This window comes from Mus musculus, chromosome 2, assembly GCF_000001635.26.
Source record: "Mus musculus strain C57BL/6J chromosome 2, GRCm38.p6 C57BL/6J".
In the NCBI taxonomy this organism is placed as follows: domain Eukaryota; kingdom Metazoa; phylum Chordata; class Mammalia; order Rodentia; family Muridae; genus Mus; species Mus musculus.
In genome coordinates, this window is record NC_000068.7 from 135,254,558 (window position 1) to 135,274,430 (window position 19,873).

Genomic DNA, 19,873 nt, shown 5'->3' on the forward strand with positions numbered 1-19,873 from the left:
GTCACTCTAAGTCCCAGGCCATCCCTGGGCTGCAGAATGAGACTGTATCTTCGAAACAAAACTAACTAAACAAACAAACAAACAAGAAAAAGTTCTTTAAGAAATAAAATGAAAGGAAAGATTTTGCTAGGTCACAAGAATACCTGTTCCAATACCAATTTTGCTCTCCTTAGTGCATGTGACCAGTTATTCTGGAAAGATTGTCTGCACAGTTCAGGCCCTTTCGCTCTATTTCCTTTCTTTTCTTCTCTGTTTGAGATGGGGTTGCACTGGAGATCAAACCCAGGGCTTCTGTCAGAACTCAAGAGTGTTGAGCTCTGGCAATCCCTCTTCACACCATTCCCTTCATTGTGTTGAGTGAATTAAAATACTCAGACATACTCACTATTGCTTTTCTGGTAGCAGCTTTGGTGTAGGGAAGACAGAACAATGTAATTCCTGTTGTTGACTTGACCAATAGTCACCAAGCTCCTTCCGCACACCCACAGGCACTGAGCGAATGGTGAGGCCCTGGGTTCCAAGAACAGTAATGTATTTGGAGAGAATTAGTCAATAAATATACCAAGAGATGCATTCGTAAATGGAAAGAAGTGCTGTTTAAAATAGAATGGGTGCTGCCCTGAGAAGAAAAATCCATTCTATAAAAGACAGTGCACAAAGGCCTGAGTCTAGGGAGGAGTTTGACCAGCAGAGGAATGACCACACTCACACTCAGCCTAAAGAGGAAGCACAGAGATGGAATTACAAGACATAAGAAGATACTTTTTCCCTTTGTGACTACTTCTAAGTTTACTTTCCTCAATAAAATCTTGGGGAATACAATGATCAGCTTAGTGTTCTGCATCCAGTAAAATGAAAGAAGAAACACAGAATGAAGCAGGACAGAAAAAAAAAATCAAGTCCATCAATCAATTCTCTGTAAATTGCAATTTTCTGAACAATTGGATTCTGGAAATTCAGTCAATAAACATAAATTGAGTCTTTATAATTTACTATGACTATTATAGTCTTACATTTTCAGCCCAATATCAACTGAAGATGATTTAAAGGAAAATGAGATTCAAGCAGTAGGAGTTATGTTTAAATTGGAAAAAAATACTTATCTTAAGCAAATTAAATGTAATGACAATTTTGTGAAAATAAACTGAAGATATTTTAAGATACAATCAACCTCCATTATAGTTTTGAAAGATCATTATTCATTGTAAACTATAATTTATCTGCAGGACTTGTAGAATTCAAATGCCTTCTTTAAGATGCACAAACCCAAGACCATTTCAAAAACAGGAAATAAATGTTTCTGTGAGCTGTCTCCAGCACATCACAAACACTTTTCAACAATCCTGTGGTCATCTCATATGTACAGAACAGTAGGTATAGGGACTAGTCACTGCTTAACTAAAAGATCCAGAGTATATGCCTGTGGGTATTTTACACATTCCAGAGAAGGAAGGGGCTCACGTCAATGGTAGATGATTTTGCATAAGTGGGATTCTGCTTCATAGCCAGCCGTCATTCAAACTGAACTTAATTGTGTTCTGTAAATAGCCACATTACCAGAAATGCTGTGGATATCCTGTTGAGATTTTTTAAACATTATCTTTGTGCACGTTGTTAGGAATAATTAATGCACTTGAACTTGTACCCTGGCTGACATGGTTTGCTGGAATAACACATTGCTTTAGAGGGTTCTCCTTTGGAGAGTACAGTCACTAGCCTCAAGTTACCCTAATTGGTAAAAAAGTAATATGATACCTAAAATGAGACAAAGCAATTACTGGCCTTCTATTAATAATCCAAACATATTTTCCAGTGAGACCTGTGAAAACCTTTTCATATTCAGAAAATTACTATTCTACCCACAAGCTCTCTGAGAATTGAAATAATTTATCAGTACCAAATTCCCTTGATTTAAGGCTTATTAACTTGAAAGGGCTTGGTGACATTTGCAATTACACTATAGTCTTGCCATGACATTGGCCTGTGCAGTTGCATTTCAATGAAGAAAATAAGAAATAAATCCATATATTTGTTTTAAATATAAATTTTACTACAGTGTGTAGGGAGATATGCATTAAATACATAGGGAGACAAGTTATTTTCTGCTTAAAGACTTGAACGTATCGTCTAAGGAATGCTATAGATAACGTTTCTAAAGGAATGCCTCTGTGTAGCTGCAGGCCAGTGCCTTAAATTCTGAAAACAAACTAGAAACATCATCATTTTGGAGTGGAAGTTTCTAAAATCACTATATTAAAATTATACTTCAAGAATTGGCACAAGAATTCAATATACAATGAACAATTCGTTTGTAGTGGTTCCATAGCTTCTGGCTAATTCAACGTTTGTTTTATGATTCTAAGACAAAATATGCAAAAGGGCTGACTGTCTAAAATGTACTGGTTAATAATGTACTATAAAACACTAGCTAGAGTGGGCAGGTAGCTCATCAGCTAAACACTTGCTACTCATCCAGAGGACCCAGGTTTGATTCCTGGCGTCCACGTACAACTACTTCTAATTATAAGGAATCTGACACCTCTCTGGTCTGTGGGTACTCGACATGCATATGGTTCACAGACATACATGCAGGCAAAATATCATACACATAGAATAAAATACTAAAAAGAAAATGATAATGATGATAATAAATCTATGGGCTCTATTAGAGTATAATAATTTAATAAAATGTAGTTTAAAACTCTTTGAATGTTAAATACAAATTCATCATAAAATGATTCTTTAAATACACAAGTATGTAATGCAGAAAAATAAAACTACCATCCTGAAATGAATATGAACATTAAGATCGTGGGTTTATGGTGTGAGTTATAGTTTCAAACCACTCGGACTCAAAGTGTGCCTGCTGCCACCACTGTAGCTGGCTTACCAAGGACCTCGGGAAAATTTTGAGACTTCCTAGCACCTTGTTATGTCAGTAAAATGTTAACAGTAAAAAGTAGTCCCAAGGACCAAATAAAAATATTCAGGAGGTGCTTGCTTTGCAAATAGCAAGTGCTCCATATTAATGTGTGTGGTCCTTTTGAGTATATTATGTATATGCACATACACAGTCGATATGTATCTCCTATATTTTATTTATTTCACATGTGGACATGATGTTACCAAGATCATGGGATCTGGAAATACTATTGCTGACATCAGAAATTCTTAGCGTCATTTCTCTGTTAAGACTGCCTATGTAAGAACATAATGCTGGAGAGATGGCTCAGTGGTTAAGAGCACCGACTGCTCTTCCGAAGGTCCTGAGTTCAAATCCCAGCAATCATATGGTGGCTCACAACCATCCGTAATGAGATCTGACACCCTCTTCTGGTGCATCTGAAGACAGCTACAGTGTACTTAGATATAATAATAAATGAATCTAAGAAAGAAAGAAAGAGAGAGAGAGAGAGAGAGAGAGAGAGAGGGAGAGAGAGAGAGAGAGAGAAAGAAAAGTGTCAGCCCTTCACATCTGCCTTAATGCGTCATGCTTCCTACACCAATTGCCCTAATTCACACCATAATACTTCAAATTATACTAACATTCTTAATTTAATCTTTAAAAGTCCAAGTCATGGTAGCAACAGAAGGTCACTAAAGGTGTTTTATATTAGATGTCTGAAACAAGATTCCCTCTTTTAGATCAGATACTTGCATATATTGCATATTACATATTATATATACTAGACAAGTTCTAATATACATCATATACACATACAAATACATATCCAGAACAGTGCAAGTTCTAGCCAGTGCTCAAGGAACAGCAGAGATAATTGTGCAGCTGAGAACACAACACAGATGAGTATTGAAGTATGGGATGAGAACAGAAGTACAGAGCGAGGAGACAGTGCACCCAAGGGGAAGGTGTGTCTGTTCAGAGAGAGACACTGAAAACTGACAAGTAAGAACTGAGGAGTCAGACAGTGGCGGATGATGCTCTTCGATAAGATCAGCTTGTGTCTGCTAGATGATGCCAGGGAGAGAGACATTTCCTAGTAGAGTAGGGTATCCCACTTGGGGTTCATAAATGCAATGAAATTGAATGTACTTGAGTTAGGTAGCAGTACCATTGAAAATTTTTTTGCCAAAGATTTTAAATCTTCCTCTCACGGCCAAAAAGTTGGCCAAGTCAACTTGCCTATCTGGAAAAGCAAGAGAAGTTTGTGTCTAACTCAGACAGACAGACACTGGCATCCTCCAGTCAGAGGCATTCCTTTTCATAAGCAAAATACAATTCTGGAGGCCTATAACTGGGCTGCTCCTGTCTCCATTCTATGAGTGGCAAAACACCAATAAAGTCCTTCAGGAGGATTTCTGATGTTCTTAAACCTGAGCTCTTGAGCTAATTTCAAAGCTGTGTCTAAGCATCCCAAGTATTGTTGGTACAGAGATCTTTCGTATGTTCTTACGCATTGTTTTGTTTTCTCAAAATCCATTTTTCTAAAATAGTATCCTTTGCTTCCTATAAATGAACTTAGACAAGGAACTATGACTTCATTTTTTTCATTCTGCAAACATGGGAACTCCACTCTCGGCCAAGTGCTGAGCTACATTTTCTGCTCCGTTAGGAAGCAGTGTACAATTTCAAACAATGATTTTTTTTAAGTGTTCTATTAAAATACAGTTAAAATATATGACTATGTTTAAAAGGAAGGGTGTTTTCTTTCTTCTGGGGACTTGAAAATAAAAATAATCATCCAGGCACATACCTGAAATAGGAAGCCGCGTGAAAAATGTCCTTCCTGTTAACAAAGGCTCAGATCCATGCTTCCGGTTTCCATGGCAGCCCAACCAAACACAAAACATAAGTCATAGAAGTGGCCTTTTATATCAGTGGCTCACTTCCCAAACAATGGGACAATGAGCAATAAGAAGCAAATAATTGCTGGGGCTTTTCTGCCTAGGAAAGTGTTTTACAACATAACAAATAATGGAACCCAGTTCTCCTCCATGGCCTCTGCATCAATGCCTGCATCAGTTCCTGCCCTGACTTTCCTCGCTGATGGACTGTAACCTCGAAGTGTAAAATAAAATAAACCCTTTCCTTTCTAAAGAGTCATCACTTTTAAAAATATTCCCTCAAAAGCCTGACAAAGGGTATGACATTGTACATACTCTTTATGTGTCCACTTCAAATGCTTAAAATGGAAAAGAAAGCTATATGTCTTCTACCACTGCTTTTAAAGAGGAAGACTCAATCCAAAACAGAGAAAAAGACTGGGCAGAGAGAAGGACAGAAGGCAGACAAACAGACAAGGGGGGGGGAGGGAGAGAGGGAGGGAAGGAGGGAGGGAGGGAGAGAGACAGACAGAGAGAGAGAGAAGAGAGAGAGAGAGAGAGAGAGAGAGAGAGAGAGAGAGAGAGAGAGAGAGAGAGAGAGAATAAAGTGAGCTGGGAAGATGCTTCACTTAGTAAAGAGTAGGAGAACCTGAATTTAATCCCCAGACCCACATAAACAATTCAGACTTGGTGGTCCATGCTTGTAATCTTAGCACTGGGAAAACAAATAAGGGGGTTCAGTGGAGAGGGGAAGGGAAAGGGGGAGAGAAGTAGGGAGGGAAAGAAGGAGGGTAGAAGGGAATGAGGCAAGGTCAGACAGGTAAGTTAAACATTTCTAATGAACAGATTCTGTCTTCCTACGTGTAACTTACTTTAGTAAAACTGTGTTAACTGTGGTAAGCTTTAATTAAAATTAAAAATCAACAAAAAAGTTGTGGTTGGCATGCCAAAGTCAGGTTCTACATGAAGTCTAGAGTTGGCCTCAGAGGTGTTCTCTGGATTCCTTGGACTGGTTTGGCAAAAAGGAAAAAAGAAAGGAGGAGGGAGGGAGAGAGGGAGAGAGGGAGGCAGGGAAGAAAGGGGGTGGGAGGGAAAAAGAGAAATCAGGAAGGGAACTAGAGAAAGCTCCTGCTCACCCTGTTGTTTTACTTCCCAGAATGACTCCATTCCCCAAGAGGACTTCACTCCAGATGTATACAGAGTTTTCCTGAACAATCTCTGTCCCCGACCTGAAATTGATAACATCTTTTCTGAATTGTAAGAGGATACATTTTAATCTACTTTTTCTCTAGCTTACAATGATAGAGTGTCTAGGGCAGACTTTTGTTATGACTAGAAGGAGATTGTCCAAAAGCAGTGGCTTGAAGGAGGTGACAATCTGCTACTGGCCTTGACAAGCAACTACTCTTCTTATGAGCATGTGTTTACTATGACACATGTATGGCCCCAGATGTCATTTCCCATGCTCAGTTGGCTTTGTTTAGACTGAAGCTTATAATACAGCAGGAAATTTCTTAACATAAAAAAGAAAGATTCGTGTAACAGAAGGATTCCTGACTGCACACTATATTGTACTCCTGTCAACAGTATCAGTATAAAGAAGTTTAGATTATGAAACACCCTCACATACAACATATGATTTTCTCTGAATCTAGGAATTACAAACGTTTATAATCATTGCTTTTTAAGATGTATTTTTATTTAATGTGTATGACTATTTTGCCTACATGGTATCTATATGCTGTGTTATATGCCTAGTTTTCTTAGAGGCCAGAAAAGGGAGTTAGAGTCCCTGAAACTGGATTTATACACAGTTATATAAGCCACCATGTGGGTGCTGGGAATTAAATCTGGATCCTTTGCAAGAATAAGTGCCCTTAAGTGCTGAGCCATCTCTCTAGCCCCTAGGTATTGCTTCTTGAAGAGACACATAGATGAAAAGAGGGGGGAAATCCCATTAAATGGAAGCACAATTTATCTTTTCTAATATACCAAAATCTAGCTATTGGCAAAAAGTCAATCCAAATTTGGTAAAGGAAGTAACTGGCAGACAGACAAGTCCTGCTGCTGACTGTCACTTTGCCCACTGAACACCTTTGTGACTTCATCACCATAAAACATTTACTGAGTAGCCACAGTATTTATACCATTGAATTGACATGGGTTGTCAACTAAATTGAAATAGGCATTTGAATAACACGAATAACAGCGTTATTTTGAGGATAAAATGAGATTGCATGTTTAGCTCTACATAATAGTATAAGTTGTTATTATCATTATGTGAAAGAAGCTGACTTGGAAGAGTTAGTAGGAATTTGAAGCCGACCTGGATTGTAGCATGCTCCAGGATAAACAGGTATGGAGTGAGTCCCTGTCTCCACAAGCCAAGAGAAGCAAATAAAAGCAGTATAAACTCTTGTAAACCTGTAACTTTGGTGGGATGAAAAAGAAAATCATATTCAAGCACATTGGATTTTTTTCTTTTTAAAGTAATAGATCAGCAGTATATCTTTAAATGTTACATGTGATAAAGATGATGTTAGTCATCTGATTCTTCTCCAGGTTGGGTGGTGGTAGTTAAGGAAGAGTGGTAACCCACCAAGCTTTGTGAAGTGGAAGTAGGGGGCGAAGCAGCATGTGTTTAGGGCAAGGTTAGAATTCCATTATGGACTTTCCGGATATGGCGGAGTTTGATTTCTCCATTGTCGAATGCATACAAAAGTTGTGGAACAGACTGTGATTTCTTCTCTTTCCATTACTTTCAGTGGTGCCAAAAGCAAACCGTACCTGACGGTTGATCAGATGATGGATTTTATCAACCTTAAGCAGAGAGATCCCCGGCTCAATGAAATCCTTTACCCACCTCTGAAGCAGGAGCAGGTCCAAGTGTTGATTGAGAAATATGAGCCCAACAGCAGCCTCGCCAAGAAAGGTAATATGCGTCACTCACTCTGCACCACACTGCCGAGACCCTGCTTCCTCTGTGACTGACCACACTTGGGGAGTAAGGGATTGAGGTCTCTCCTGTGGACTTTCCTGCTTTTTTTTTTTTTTTTTTTTTTTTTTTTTTTTTTTTTTTTTTGGCCTGATGTAGTTTTTTGTTATTTTAACTTTGGTGATTTACTTTTCGAGTTCTGTTTGTGGTGCAAGCCACAAAGTTTTAAATGTTTCATCTTTTTTTCCCCAAATCTATACAGTAATTGAACGTAATTTTTTTCTAATGCAGCAAATTAACTAACTAAATTAGTTATTCCATTAGGGTCATTTTTTTTTGAACGTTCTGTAAAATAGCCCATGAATTTGTCTTGGCTTTCTGTTTTCTGTTTGTTTGTTTGTTTGTTTGTTTGTTTTTCTCCAAGTCTCCAAAACTAAAGAGAATATTCACTCTGCTATAATCATATCTTATTCCAATTTACACTAACTGATAAATCTTTCCACATGTGGAGAATATTCTGAAGTTTGGGCCTATAGGGTTTTTTTTTAATTAAATTTTGGTAGATTCAAATTAAGCCTGGTAGGAAAAAACAAGTAGTATAAAATGACATCATAATAGCAGCTTTGTTACCTGGAAATTATTTTTAAATATATATATATATATATATATATATATATATATTTGAAGATTTTTTTCATTAGATATTTACTTTATTTACATTTCAAATGTTGTCCCCTTTCCTGGTTTCCCCTCCGAAAACCCCCTATCCCCTCTGCCCTACCCCTCCTCACCAACCCACCCACTCCTGCTTCCAGGCCCTGGCATTCCCCTATACTGGGGCATAGACCCTTCAGAAGACCAAGGGTCTCTCTGTCTATTGATGACTGACTAGGACATCCTTAGCTACATATGCAGCTAGAGCCATGAGTCCCACTATGTGTACTCTTTGGTTGGTGGTTTAGTCCCAGTGAGCTCTGGGGGTACTGGTTAGTTCATATTGTTGTTCCTCCTATGGGGCTACAAACCCCTTCAGCTCCTTGGGTCCTTTCTCTAGCTCCTTCATTGGGGACCTTGCGCTCAGTCTAATGGTAGTCTGTGAGGATCCACCTCTGTATTTATCAGGCACTGGTAGAGCCTCTCTGGAGACAATTATAACAGGCTTCTATCAGTAAGCACTTGTTAGTATCCATAGAAGGGTCTGGGTTTGGTGATTGTATATGGGATGGATCCCCAGGTGGGACAGTCTCTAATATATATATATATATTATATATATATATATATATATAAAAGGCCCTCATTCAGGAGCCTGATCCATCATGACTCATCTTACTTCAAATGCCTAGAGTCTTTAGGGAAAAAACAAACCACAGGGAACCAGTCATTGAGTAGAAATGAATCGCACGTTAAGATGCAGGTACTTTGTGTAGTAACAGAAGTAGCAATCACAAACCACAAATGAGGGTGGATGGCTGAAGTTTTATCATACATTGTACTTGTCCTAGAATCAGTGCTCTCAAAAGAAAAGGAAGCTATGTATTAAGCATACAACAAAATTGTATTATTTTTCTTCAGTCTGTTAATTGGAAATTTATAGACAACTTTTCATCAGCCTCTCTGTGCTCTTGGCCAAGCATTTTGCCCTGATTGTTAACATGATTTCCATTGTTGCCATTCAGGTAAGGTCAGTGAAAGGAGGCCACAAGCCCAATGTTGGCCTTGTCATTGGCAGGGCTGCCCTGCAAGCATGCTCAAAGATGTCTTCCCCCCACCCCCTAATGCCTGCCTCTTATTGTCAAGCTAGGACAACTTCCTGACTTTTCCAAGAACAGCTAACACTCAATGGTGGAACAATTCCAGAATGAGTTCTAAAAATGATTAGCTCATAACAATGTGGCAAGGAAAAGCTTTTGTGAAACCAGCAGGCCTCCCTGTGGCCTAATGACATTGCTCATGAAACCAATGACTGCAATAGCCAGAGGCAGCACAGTGCACGCCATCCTGACACATAACCTCTCCATGCACGAAGTTCTTCTGCAAAACTGAAGAGGGAAAAGGTTTTCACTGTTCCTTTGTGAGTTTGAAATAAATAATACCCACTAGAAAGCCTCTGACCCATGTGTTGTGATGGTCCAGTGTTAAGTCTACTCTGGTTATTGAAGTGTTGAGATTGGTTTTAATTCTTCTGGTGTGTTCTACCTAGCTGCTCGCTAGATCATAAAAGGTCCTTGTGTGTTAGACTTTCTTTTATTTCCCCCTTGACCTATAAAGAAGACTGGATTAAGAATTCAATATTATTATAGGCTTGGAGGTGAGGTCTGATAACTTACATAAAGCATTTGTGCTCCAACAAAGCATCACTCCCCATAATAGAGAGATTAGATTAGTGTATCTCACAGAAGCCACAAGTAGCACATGGGAAGGATAGGTTTGTCGTATGCTACCAAGATGTGGAGAGATGCCTGACCACTTACTAGTGTAAGATATGAACCTCTGTCACTTCATGAGACAGAAGTGATAAATAAGCAAATCTGGTTGGATCTGGGTAGGGCTGTCACCCTCCCTCCAGTGAGATAGTCTACTCTCCAGTAGTCAACTAGTCAAATTATAAGAGGCTTTAGAAGGCCCACTTCAACCCCAAAGCCCATACACAAAAAAGAACCTCTGATAACTGTCCTATTTTAAAGGTAAAATGAAAGTGTGTAATTTGGATTAGATTAACACATAATAGCTAATAGATTACCATTATTACTTAAAGTAGACAAAATAGAAGCGATACTAGAATGTCAGGGTGGCTTTGATAATGACAGTTCCCCAAAAATCTATGGTCCTGGAAACTCAGTGGCCACAAAAGCTACCCAAACCAGTGGCTTTGTGGTTCTTATCTCATAAACTAGAGATAGGTGTTTTCTTTTGCCTTGTTTTGTTTTGTTTTGTTTTGTTTTGTTTTGTTTTGTTTTGTTTTTTAAAGATTAATAGTTGGGAGCGAGGGAGAGAGGTCCATGTTGTTTGAGTTAAGCCAGCATAAAGGTTAGCCATGGTAGAGGAAACCCAACACACCAGAAAAAGGATATTTAGGCTTTGACCAGCATCCAAAAGAAAAACAGAAGAGAAAAAAATATTAAGAAAAGTAATGTATTTTGAAAAACTCAGAAAAGCAGGTAGCTCTCTCTTGACACGCCTGGAATATTAATTATTCTTCCTGTCTTGTTAGCATGGCTTAAAGTAGACACATCTTCCTGAGAGGTGGTCCATTAGCCAAAGGATTGACCACCTCAACTGCGTTACGTGTTTAAGAGAGGTTATGATGGCTTTTCTCCACCTAGACATACTGTTCTTTGCTATCACAGACCTGGAGGAATAAAATATAGGCCCTAGTCTAGCTAATTCAACTCTGTAAGCATGCACACATGCATGCATCTATATTCTTCATGACTTCAGCATTTAAATACAAAACAAACAAAAAACTGCTAATGAAAATATTTAGAGCCAACAGATCAAAAGATAAAAGTTTTGATGTTGAAGACCTGTACTAACTGGACATAGTGGAACAAACCTGTAATCCCAACATTTGGGAGGCTGAGGCAGGAGGATGTCAAATTCAAGGCCAGCCTGAGCTATACAGCAAAGCCCTTTCTTAACAACCACAAACAAAAACAGCAACAAAGAAGAGTTTGAAGGTTTCTCCTCTTTTCAATAACAGTAGGATATAAATATAAGTAATTTATTTCTCAAGTGCTAATGTGTCTCAAAATCACTGGATGCCTTGTCAAATTTAGATTCTTCACTCAACATTTCTAACAAGGTACTGAGCAATGCTGACCCAGCCTGCAGGACCTTCATTGAGCAGCCAGGGTTTGCGAGGTACTAAAATGAGTAGAAAGCTGAGAGATGGAATCCCATAGGGAAAATCCGGGGAATCTCCAAGCTGAATTAATTTTAACAGAAATGATCGAAGATTTTCCAGGCGTCAAGGATAATACTTTTGTCCATTCATGCACTCACTCAATCATCTTGAGCATCCTTATATAATTATCACTAAGAAAAATTAAGACAGGACTTATGCAGCCATGCATGCTGAGTCTGAAGACATCACAGGACAGACAAGTACGTCTGGACAAACAGCCCAGACAGTCGTTATTCTAAATCTCCATTAGCTACGCAGAGGAAGTCTTCTTTAATGGCAGCATCTATTTCTTCATCCAGCCACTTGAGTGAGCGAACAGCGGTGATCGTGAGCTGTTATATTCCAAGACATTGTGCGTGCTGCTCCCACAGCGTATGGGAACAAGGAAGACGAGAGTTTCTTCTTATTTATTCACCTTAGTTTCATAGTCATTAGGAGAAAGATTTTGAGATTTACCTGTATGGTGGAGAAATTGCAGTACTTTAGAAACTAAAAGGTTGAGGCCAGCTGTCATAGTGGCTGCCTTTAAACCCAGAACTCAGGAGGGAGAGGCAAGCAGATCTCTGTGAGTTCCAGGATAGCTAGGGCTACATGGAAAGACTGTCTCAGAAAATAAACAAAGAAAAAAAAGAAAAGAAAGAGACTAAATGTTTGAAATATTATGTTAGACAATGAAAATCAATGTTATTAATTTAGAGTTTGTAGTTCCTAACCTGTTGTGTCTGACTTTGGGATTTCTTTTCTTTAAAAACAAACACCATTTTGTCTCTTCTTTATTAGGTAAGTATGAGTCACAGTTAATCTAGGACAATTTTAGAAAGCTATGGTTTACTTGAATATGGTGGCTGGTTCGAGACCTAAAGAAATGGTTTCTTTAATCATATGACTTTAACAATGCATATGAGGGCTAGACATCCAGCTTCATGGTAGTGCACTGTCTCACAGGAAGGAAACCCTGAGACCCAGCACTACCACAGATAATAAGTGAATAAATGAGTGACTAAATATTTAAACACACATGAACATTTTTCAGAGAGCAAAGCCAAGACTTTTTAGTCAAATGGCTTACTCAAGACTTAATGAAGGCTTGCTGTTTGTGACACCGGCTGTACTAAATCAGGTGTTTCTTGTATCTTTATCGGTGAAAACATGATAAAATAGATACCAGAGTTCAATATGATGTCATAGTTTGTTTTCTCCTGTGCTAGCATGCTGAATATTTCCTCAGGCATACCCAAGAATCAATTAAGTTGGTGTTAAGCTCAATACTGACTGACAAACTTGGTCTGTTTTATCTATTTTACTTCTATACCCTGAAAATTACAAGTCAACTTTTGGTGTGAGTAATGAGAAACTTATTTAATTGTGAATGTACTAAATATATGTTAGAAATATACATAAACTCTGATTTTAAGAAAAATGTTTTTCTTTTATTGAAAATAGCCTTTCCCCTTCAATATATTCTAATTATGTTTTCTCTCTTTCTAATCCTCGAAGCTCCTCCTCATCTCCCAACCCCCATCATGATCCATACCTTTTCTGTCTCTCCTTAAAAAGCAAACTGGCATTTAAGGGATAATAGATAAGACAAAGCAACCAAACAGAAGGAAAAGTCCTTAAAGAAAGGCACAGACACAGATAAACACACTCTTTCAAATACTCAGGGACCCCATAAAACTAGAAGCTATGATATATACATGCAAAGGACATATACTGTAAAAACAATAAATAAGTAAAAACAACATTGAATTATATTTTTCATAAAAGAGAGGAAAAAATTAAGAAGCCTTGACACTGCATTGTGAGACAGTGAACCTCCAAAGATGTCCTTGAATTTATTTCCTGTTGGTCATCTACTGCAGGGCATGAGGCTGACTCTTAAGAGTGATTTGTATTCCCAGCAAGACTCCCTTGGAAAAAATTAAATTTTCAATGGGCTAGATGGGAGAATGTGTCAATTTCTCCTTTCAGCTCAAAGACCCCATCTAGTGCAGACCTGTGCATGTCCTATGCATGCTGACCTAGAGTTTGTATGTCCATCTATGATGTTAATTTAGAGGGCCTTATTTTTTTCTGTTCTCCATTCTCTGTGTTCTAACATCCTTTCTGCCTCCTCCTCCAAGAGGTATCCTGAAGCCTGAGGGGAAGGATTTGGTGGACATTTCCCATTTAGGGCCGAGTGTCCACGATCTCTCATTTTCTGCATTATGTCTTGCTGTGGGTCTCTGGATTTGTTCCCATCTGCTGCAGGAAGAAACTTCTCTGGTGGTGGCTGAGCAAGACACTGATCTATGAGTACACCATGATGTCATTGGGAGCCCTTTGATTGCTACGTTGTATTTTTAGGATAGTAATATTTGCTTTTACCCTTTGTCCCTGGGCTATTTAATCTCAGATTCTCTGTCACACAAGCAGTATCATGTAGTGAGTTGTTCAGTTTTCATGAGTTTGTAAGCTTTCTTTTGTTGGTGATATCCAGTTTTAATCATTGGTATTCAGATAAGATGCAAGGTGTTATTTCAATTTTCTTATATCTGTTGAAACTTCCTTTGTATCTGAGTATTTGGTCAATTTTGGAGAACTTTACATGAGCTGCTGAGTGTTGCAGGAAATGTTTAAAAAGACTGACAGGCTTCCCACACTACTGCAGTGCACCAGCAGACCACATGGCTCCAACAGGGTGATTTCAACTAGGTGGTCTCTCTGGGCCGGAGCTCCCAAGTCTCTCTTCAAATTGCTGCCATGCCAGCCCCACGCAACAACCGTCCACCCCACGGTCAGCTGCCAGACAACCCAGCATCCCAGTAGAAGCAAAACTGTTGAAGCTTGTAATTAACCAGTGAGATTTATGTATCAATAAATTCTCAATTCACAAGATGATAATAGAATAATTTCAGAACCAATTGATAATGATAAAAACTGCCCACCTAGATTAGACAAATTATCCCAATTATTCTAGCCTTATGATATCATAACTACCTGTGGCTATCTAAAGCCACAGTGCTTTAGGTTCTTCCTGTCTGTCCTCCTCCATCTTGGCCTTCACCCTTTTTTCCTAGTTTTTGTCTGTATGACCTAATACCAACAGTGGGGTGTTGAAAGGTCATTATCAGTGTGTGAGGGTCAGTAGGTAATTTATTCTGTACTTGTGTTTCTTTTATTAACTTGGCTACCCATTTATACTTGGTGCATAAACGTTAAGAATTGGAATCTATCCTCTTGGTAGATTTTCCTTTGATGAGTATGTCGTATCCTTCCATATCTCTTCTAGTTATTTTGGCTTGAAGTCTATTTGGCACCAGCTTGCTTCTTAAGTTCATTTGCTTAGAGTATCCTTTTCCATTCTTCTATTCTGCCATGATAGTTGTTCTTATTGTTAAGGTGTTTTTCTTGGATGCAGCAGAAGGATGGACCCTGTTTCCACAACTATTCTCTTAGCCTGTGTCTTTTTATTGAGAAAATTATGTCATTGCTATTGAGAGTTATCAATGGGTAGTATTTGTTCAATCTTCTTATAGTGTTGTGGTGGTCTCTTTTTCTCCTTTTATGATTTGCTGCCCAAGGATTATTTATTCCTTGTGTTTTCTTGGTGTGATTAACCTCCCCAGATTGTTATTTCCCTTATAGCATTTTCTATACAGGCTGAATTTGTAGACAGATAGTGCTTAAATTTGATTTTAGCATAGAATGTCTCTTCTCCTCCTCCTCTTCTTTCTTCTTTTTCTTATCCTTCATCTTCATCATAATCATCATCATCATCATCTATTGTGATTGAAAAATTTGCTGGATATGTTTGTCTGGGTTAGTGTGGTGGTTTAAATAGGAATGGCTCCCTTAGACTCTTATGTTTGAATGCTTGGAACATAGGAACTGGTATTATTAGGATGTGTGGCCTTGTTTGAGGAAGTGTGTCATGGTGGGTACAGGCTTTAATGGTGAAGGTTTTAAGGTCTCATATATGTTCAAGCTAGGCCTAATATGGTCCAGCCTTTACCCTACTGCCTGTGGATCAAGATGTAGAACTCTCAGCTCCTTCTCCAGCACCATGTCTGCCTGCACACTGCCATGCTTCCTGCCATGATGATAATGAACTAAACCTCTGAACTGTAAGCCAGCCTTAATTCAATGGTTATGGTTTCTCTTCACAGCAATAAAATCCCAACTGAGACAGCTGGCATCAGTGGTCCTTGAGAGTTTTAAAACATCTGTTCAGGCCCTTCTAACTTTTAGAGTCTCAACTTAGGAGTCAGGTGTAATTCTAATCAGTCTGCCTTTATATGTTACTTTGTCTTCTTTCATGCAGAATTTAATATTTTTCTTGGTTGTAGTGTTTTGATAATCATGTGCTAAAGAGCATTTCTTTTCTTGTCCGGTCTTTTTGGGGTTCTTTATGCTTCTTGTGCTGTGATAGGCACCTCCTTCTTCAGGTCATGAAAAGTTTCTCCTATCATTTTGTTTAAAATATTTTCTGTATCTTTAACCTGCTTGTTATTATGTTTTCATCTTCCTTTATTTCTGTTATTTTTAAAGTCTCCAAGACCTTTGGGGTGTTTTATACCTAGATTTTTTTTTAAGATTTAGCATTTTTTTCTTTTCCCACCAAAGTATCCATTTCTTTTCTTATGTCTTCAATGCCTGAGATTGTCTTTTGTCTTTTTTATTCTATTGGTAAGACTTGCCTCTGAAGTTCTGGTATAAGTTCTTAAAATTTAAATTTCCAGATTTCCCTCAGTTAGGGTTTTGTTATTAATTCTGTTTTTATTTTCAGGTATTGAACAGTTTTATTCATTTTTCTTCCACTGTTTTCTTAGATTTCTTTACTGGATTTATTCATGTTTTTCATTTAAGGACCTCTGATAGATATATTCATATTTTGAAGTCATTGTCTTATACTTCAACTATAATGCATTTCTCAGGGCTTATTGTAGTAAAGTTGCTGGCTTTAGAGTGCATTGTTGATTTGTTTGTTTGTTTGTTTTGTTTTGTTTTGAAGAAATGATCTCACTGTATATTGCTAGCTGGCCTAAAACTCACTCTAAAGATGAGGATGGTCTTGACTTTAAAGAACATCTGCCTGCTTCTGTCTCCCTGGTTCTGATATTAAAGGTTTCTGATGCCATGCCCAGATCATGTGAATGATTTAAGATTTTAAGTAGAAGATAAAAATTAAAGGAATGAACATAACCAGAAGCCTGAACACTAAACCCATATACATAGAGACTGTCTGAAAATGTGACACAAGGAAGTATAAAATATTCAGAAGAGAATGGCCTTTGCCTGTTATCCAGCTGTGGCTAGCCTGTTGGCCATATATCTACTCTGGCATCCCTGCTTGGAGAGATTCATTTATTCATTACAAAAAGTCCAAGGGTTTCTGTGCATTCTAAGCCAAATATTTACATACTTGATTTCCACAAACAGAGAATTGGAATCTTGTAGTAGAAAATACCATTCTCAAGGGACTTTTTCGTTTCTTTTTTTTTAATATCACATATTTAGAAATGTCCCTGTCCCTGTCATCAAATGCTTCTTCTTTGCCTAATTGTCTGAATGCAGATGTAACTATGCTTGACTAGGAAATGCAGAATGACCCTTGACTCTTCTGAACAAGATGTCCATGGATGTTTTGGTTTGAAGACTAATGTCTTTTTAATCACTTAGAGTCTTTAGAAAAAAGACAGTGAGTTAAAGTAACATGACAAACAAGACAGTTATATTGGTACTTTTGATAATAGGATGCAGACCTCAGCATTCAATGGATATCCATGAATGAAAGCCACTTTTGATTAAACTGCAAAACTGAAATAAAACAGTTGAGTTTGTTTCTTCTCTCACTCTTTTATAAAGAGCATGTGTGTGTATGTATGCATGTATGTATATATGTATGTATGTATTTGTTGAATAATTGAACTAATATAGCAGAACACAGTATTAGCAGGTGCTTCAAGCTCCACTCTTCATCATCACCAAGTCTTCCTCATGAATTACTGATAAACTGTACTATATAACTATATGTACTATATTTTATATGTACTACATGTTCTAAATGGCTTATTGCCATTAAATTGTAAAACTGAAGGTACGTGTAGTGGCTATTCCTGGTTGTCAACTTGACAATATTTGGAATGAACTACAATCCGGAATTGGAAGGCTCACCAGTGACCCTTATCTGGAGGCTTGGAGATCCTTATCTGGATCTTGGTTTGAAGATCTTGAGCCATAGTGGCTATGGATTCCAGAAGATTGAATCTCCGAGTTAAGGAACACACCTTTAATCTGGGCTATGCCTTTCATCTGGGATTAAAGGTGTGGTGGAACACACCTTTAATCTGGGCTACACCTTTTGCTGGAGACAATATAAGGACATTGGAAGAAGGGAGTCTAGCTCTTGCTCTTGTTCCTTTGCCTGCTTGCTGCGTGAGACTGAGTAACTGCTAGATCCTTGGACTTCCATTCACAGCTGCGACTGAATCATTGTTGGGAATTGGGCTGCCAACTGTAAGTCATCAATAAATTCCTTTACTATCTAGAGACTGTCCGTAAGTTCTGTGACTCTAGAGAACCCTGACTAATACAGTACGTAATTCCCCTTAGTGTTTGGATCAGTACCTAGGGAGTTAATGCTTTAAGAGTTGAAATAAACTCAAAATTACGATGTGCAAAATTTTTGTTTTAAGCAAGCATTACAAGTTCAGGTACACCAAGAATTTTCCATAAAGTAGAAACAAGGTAACATGCCTGTATCAGGAGGAATAACTAAATTGTGTTTGCAATATTGTTTTATTTTAAATCCCTACGCAGTCCAACTATAGTGGAACATTATTAATCCCAGGAAGAAGGCAGTATGACCAGATTCTGACCATCACACATGATATCATGCTCCTTCAATGGAAAGCAACAGAAATGTAAATTGAACTGAAACACAGAAATGGGTGTGCTTATCCAACAAGCCAAGAGTCAGGGTTTGCAGTGGCTGTGAGCATGTGAATCCAGGAGCTCCGAAGATGTGATTGAGAATTGTCCTTCCTCCAAAACTGCATGATTTCACTGAGGAAAACAATCTAAAAAGTGACGAATGGAAGCAGAGAGTGCAGTCATAGATCAGTGAACTGGTGAAGAGCAAACGGAAGGCACGCTGATCAGAGGGTGACAAGATCCACTTAGGAAGATTAAACATTAGTGATGTGCTGGCAGACATCATAAGGGTGGGCTAGGGTTATAACACCAGTTGGTAAAGAGCTAGCCCAGCATGCATAAAGCCCTGGGTTTCATCCCAGCACCATATAAACCAGGGAGAGTGGTACACTCTTATAATTCCAGCACTTGGGAAGTGGAAACAAAGGACAGAGAATTGAGGGTCACGTATGGATACATAGAGGGTCTAAGTTCATCAGTGCTACTTGAAACACTATCCCAAAAATTTGTTTTCATTGTTATTATTATTGTTGTTGTTATTATTATTATTATTATTATTACTACTACTACTACTACTACTACTACTACTATTACTATCGCCGTGTGCATACTTGAAAAATCAAATGTCTTGTTGGAGTTTAGGAAAATGTTTGACATCATGGCAGACTTAAGCAAGTAAACTCCACCAAGGAATGAAGCCCTCCTTGCTCCATCCTTGGGTTGTTCTCCTGTGAAATTAGATGACACCTGCAGTTTAGTGACATGGGTGTTCCTCTCATTTCCCTTGCCACACACTTTCCAAGCCTAGTCAGCAACATCCGCCATAACACTGCAGAAATTCCTCTCAATGCATTCATAGCCATCCTGAAATCCCTGGGAACTGTAGCTCAACCCTGAAGTACATGCCCTACCTTCTCCCAGCATCTCCCTTGTTACTAATCCTGATGCTTGCACCAGGGGTTCTTGTCACTGAGGGACTTAGCCATTTAGCATTTAACTCTCAGATCACAGAAGGAACAAGTAAGAAAGAAACTCTACTGTGACTGAGGCTCCTTCTATTCTCCCTCTTGCCCTGAGCTGCTCTAGAGTCCCATGTGGGCTCTCCCAACAGCAGTTCTTAGAAAAGAGATACAGTGCTGACGTTGTGTGTCAACATTGCATCTATAGCCTTGGTTCTCAAATTTGCCCTTGCCAGAGTACTGCTTTCTCTGGGTTTCTTTTAACAAAGTATTACAAGAAAACCGTGTGTAGAGGGAATAAAACTGCCAAAAGCACTATTAGGATTACAAGAAAAGAAGCTAGTGTGTCCTAGAAGTGTGTGGTGACAGCCCTC

General features: G+C 38.5%; 1 protein-coding gene across 3 annotated transcripts in view; it reads left to right on the top strand.

The window, feature by feature from the left end:
* Plcb1 (phospholipase C, beta 1) overlaps positions 1 to 19,873 on the top strand; it is a 689,095-nt gene that overhangs the window by 468,394 nt on the left and 200,828 nt on the right. For all 3 annotated transcript variants that reach the window (NM_019677.2, NM_001145830.1, XM_006498930.3), the window contains 2 exons: positions 5,942 to 6,042; positions 7,551 to 7,717. In NM_019677.2, the coding sequence (NP_062651.2) occupies positions 5,942 to 6,042; positions 7,551 to 7,717 (268 nt within the window). The remainder of the gene's footprint in view (positions 1 to 5,941; positions 6,043 to 7,550; positions 7,718 to 19,873) is intronic.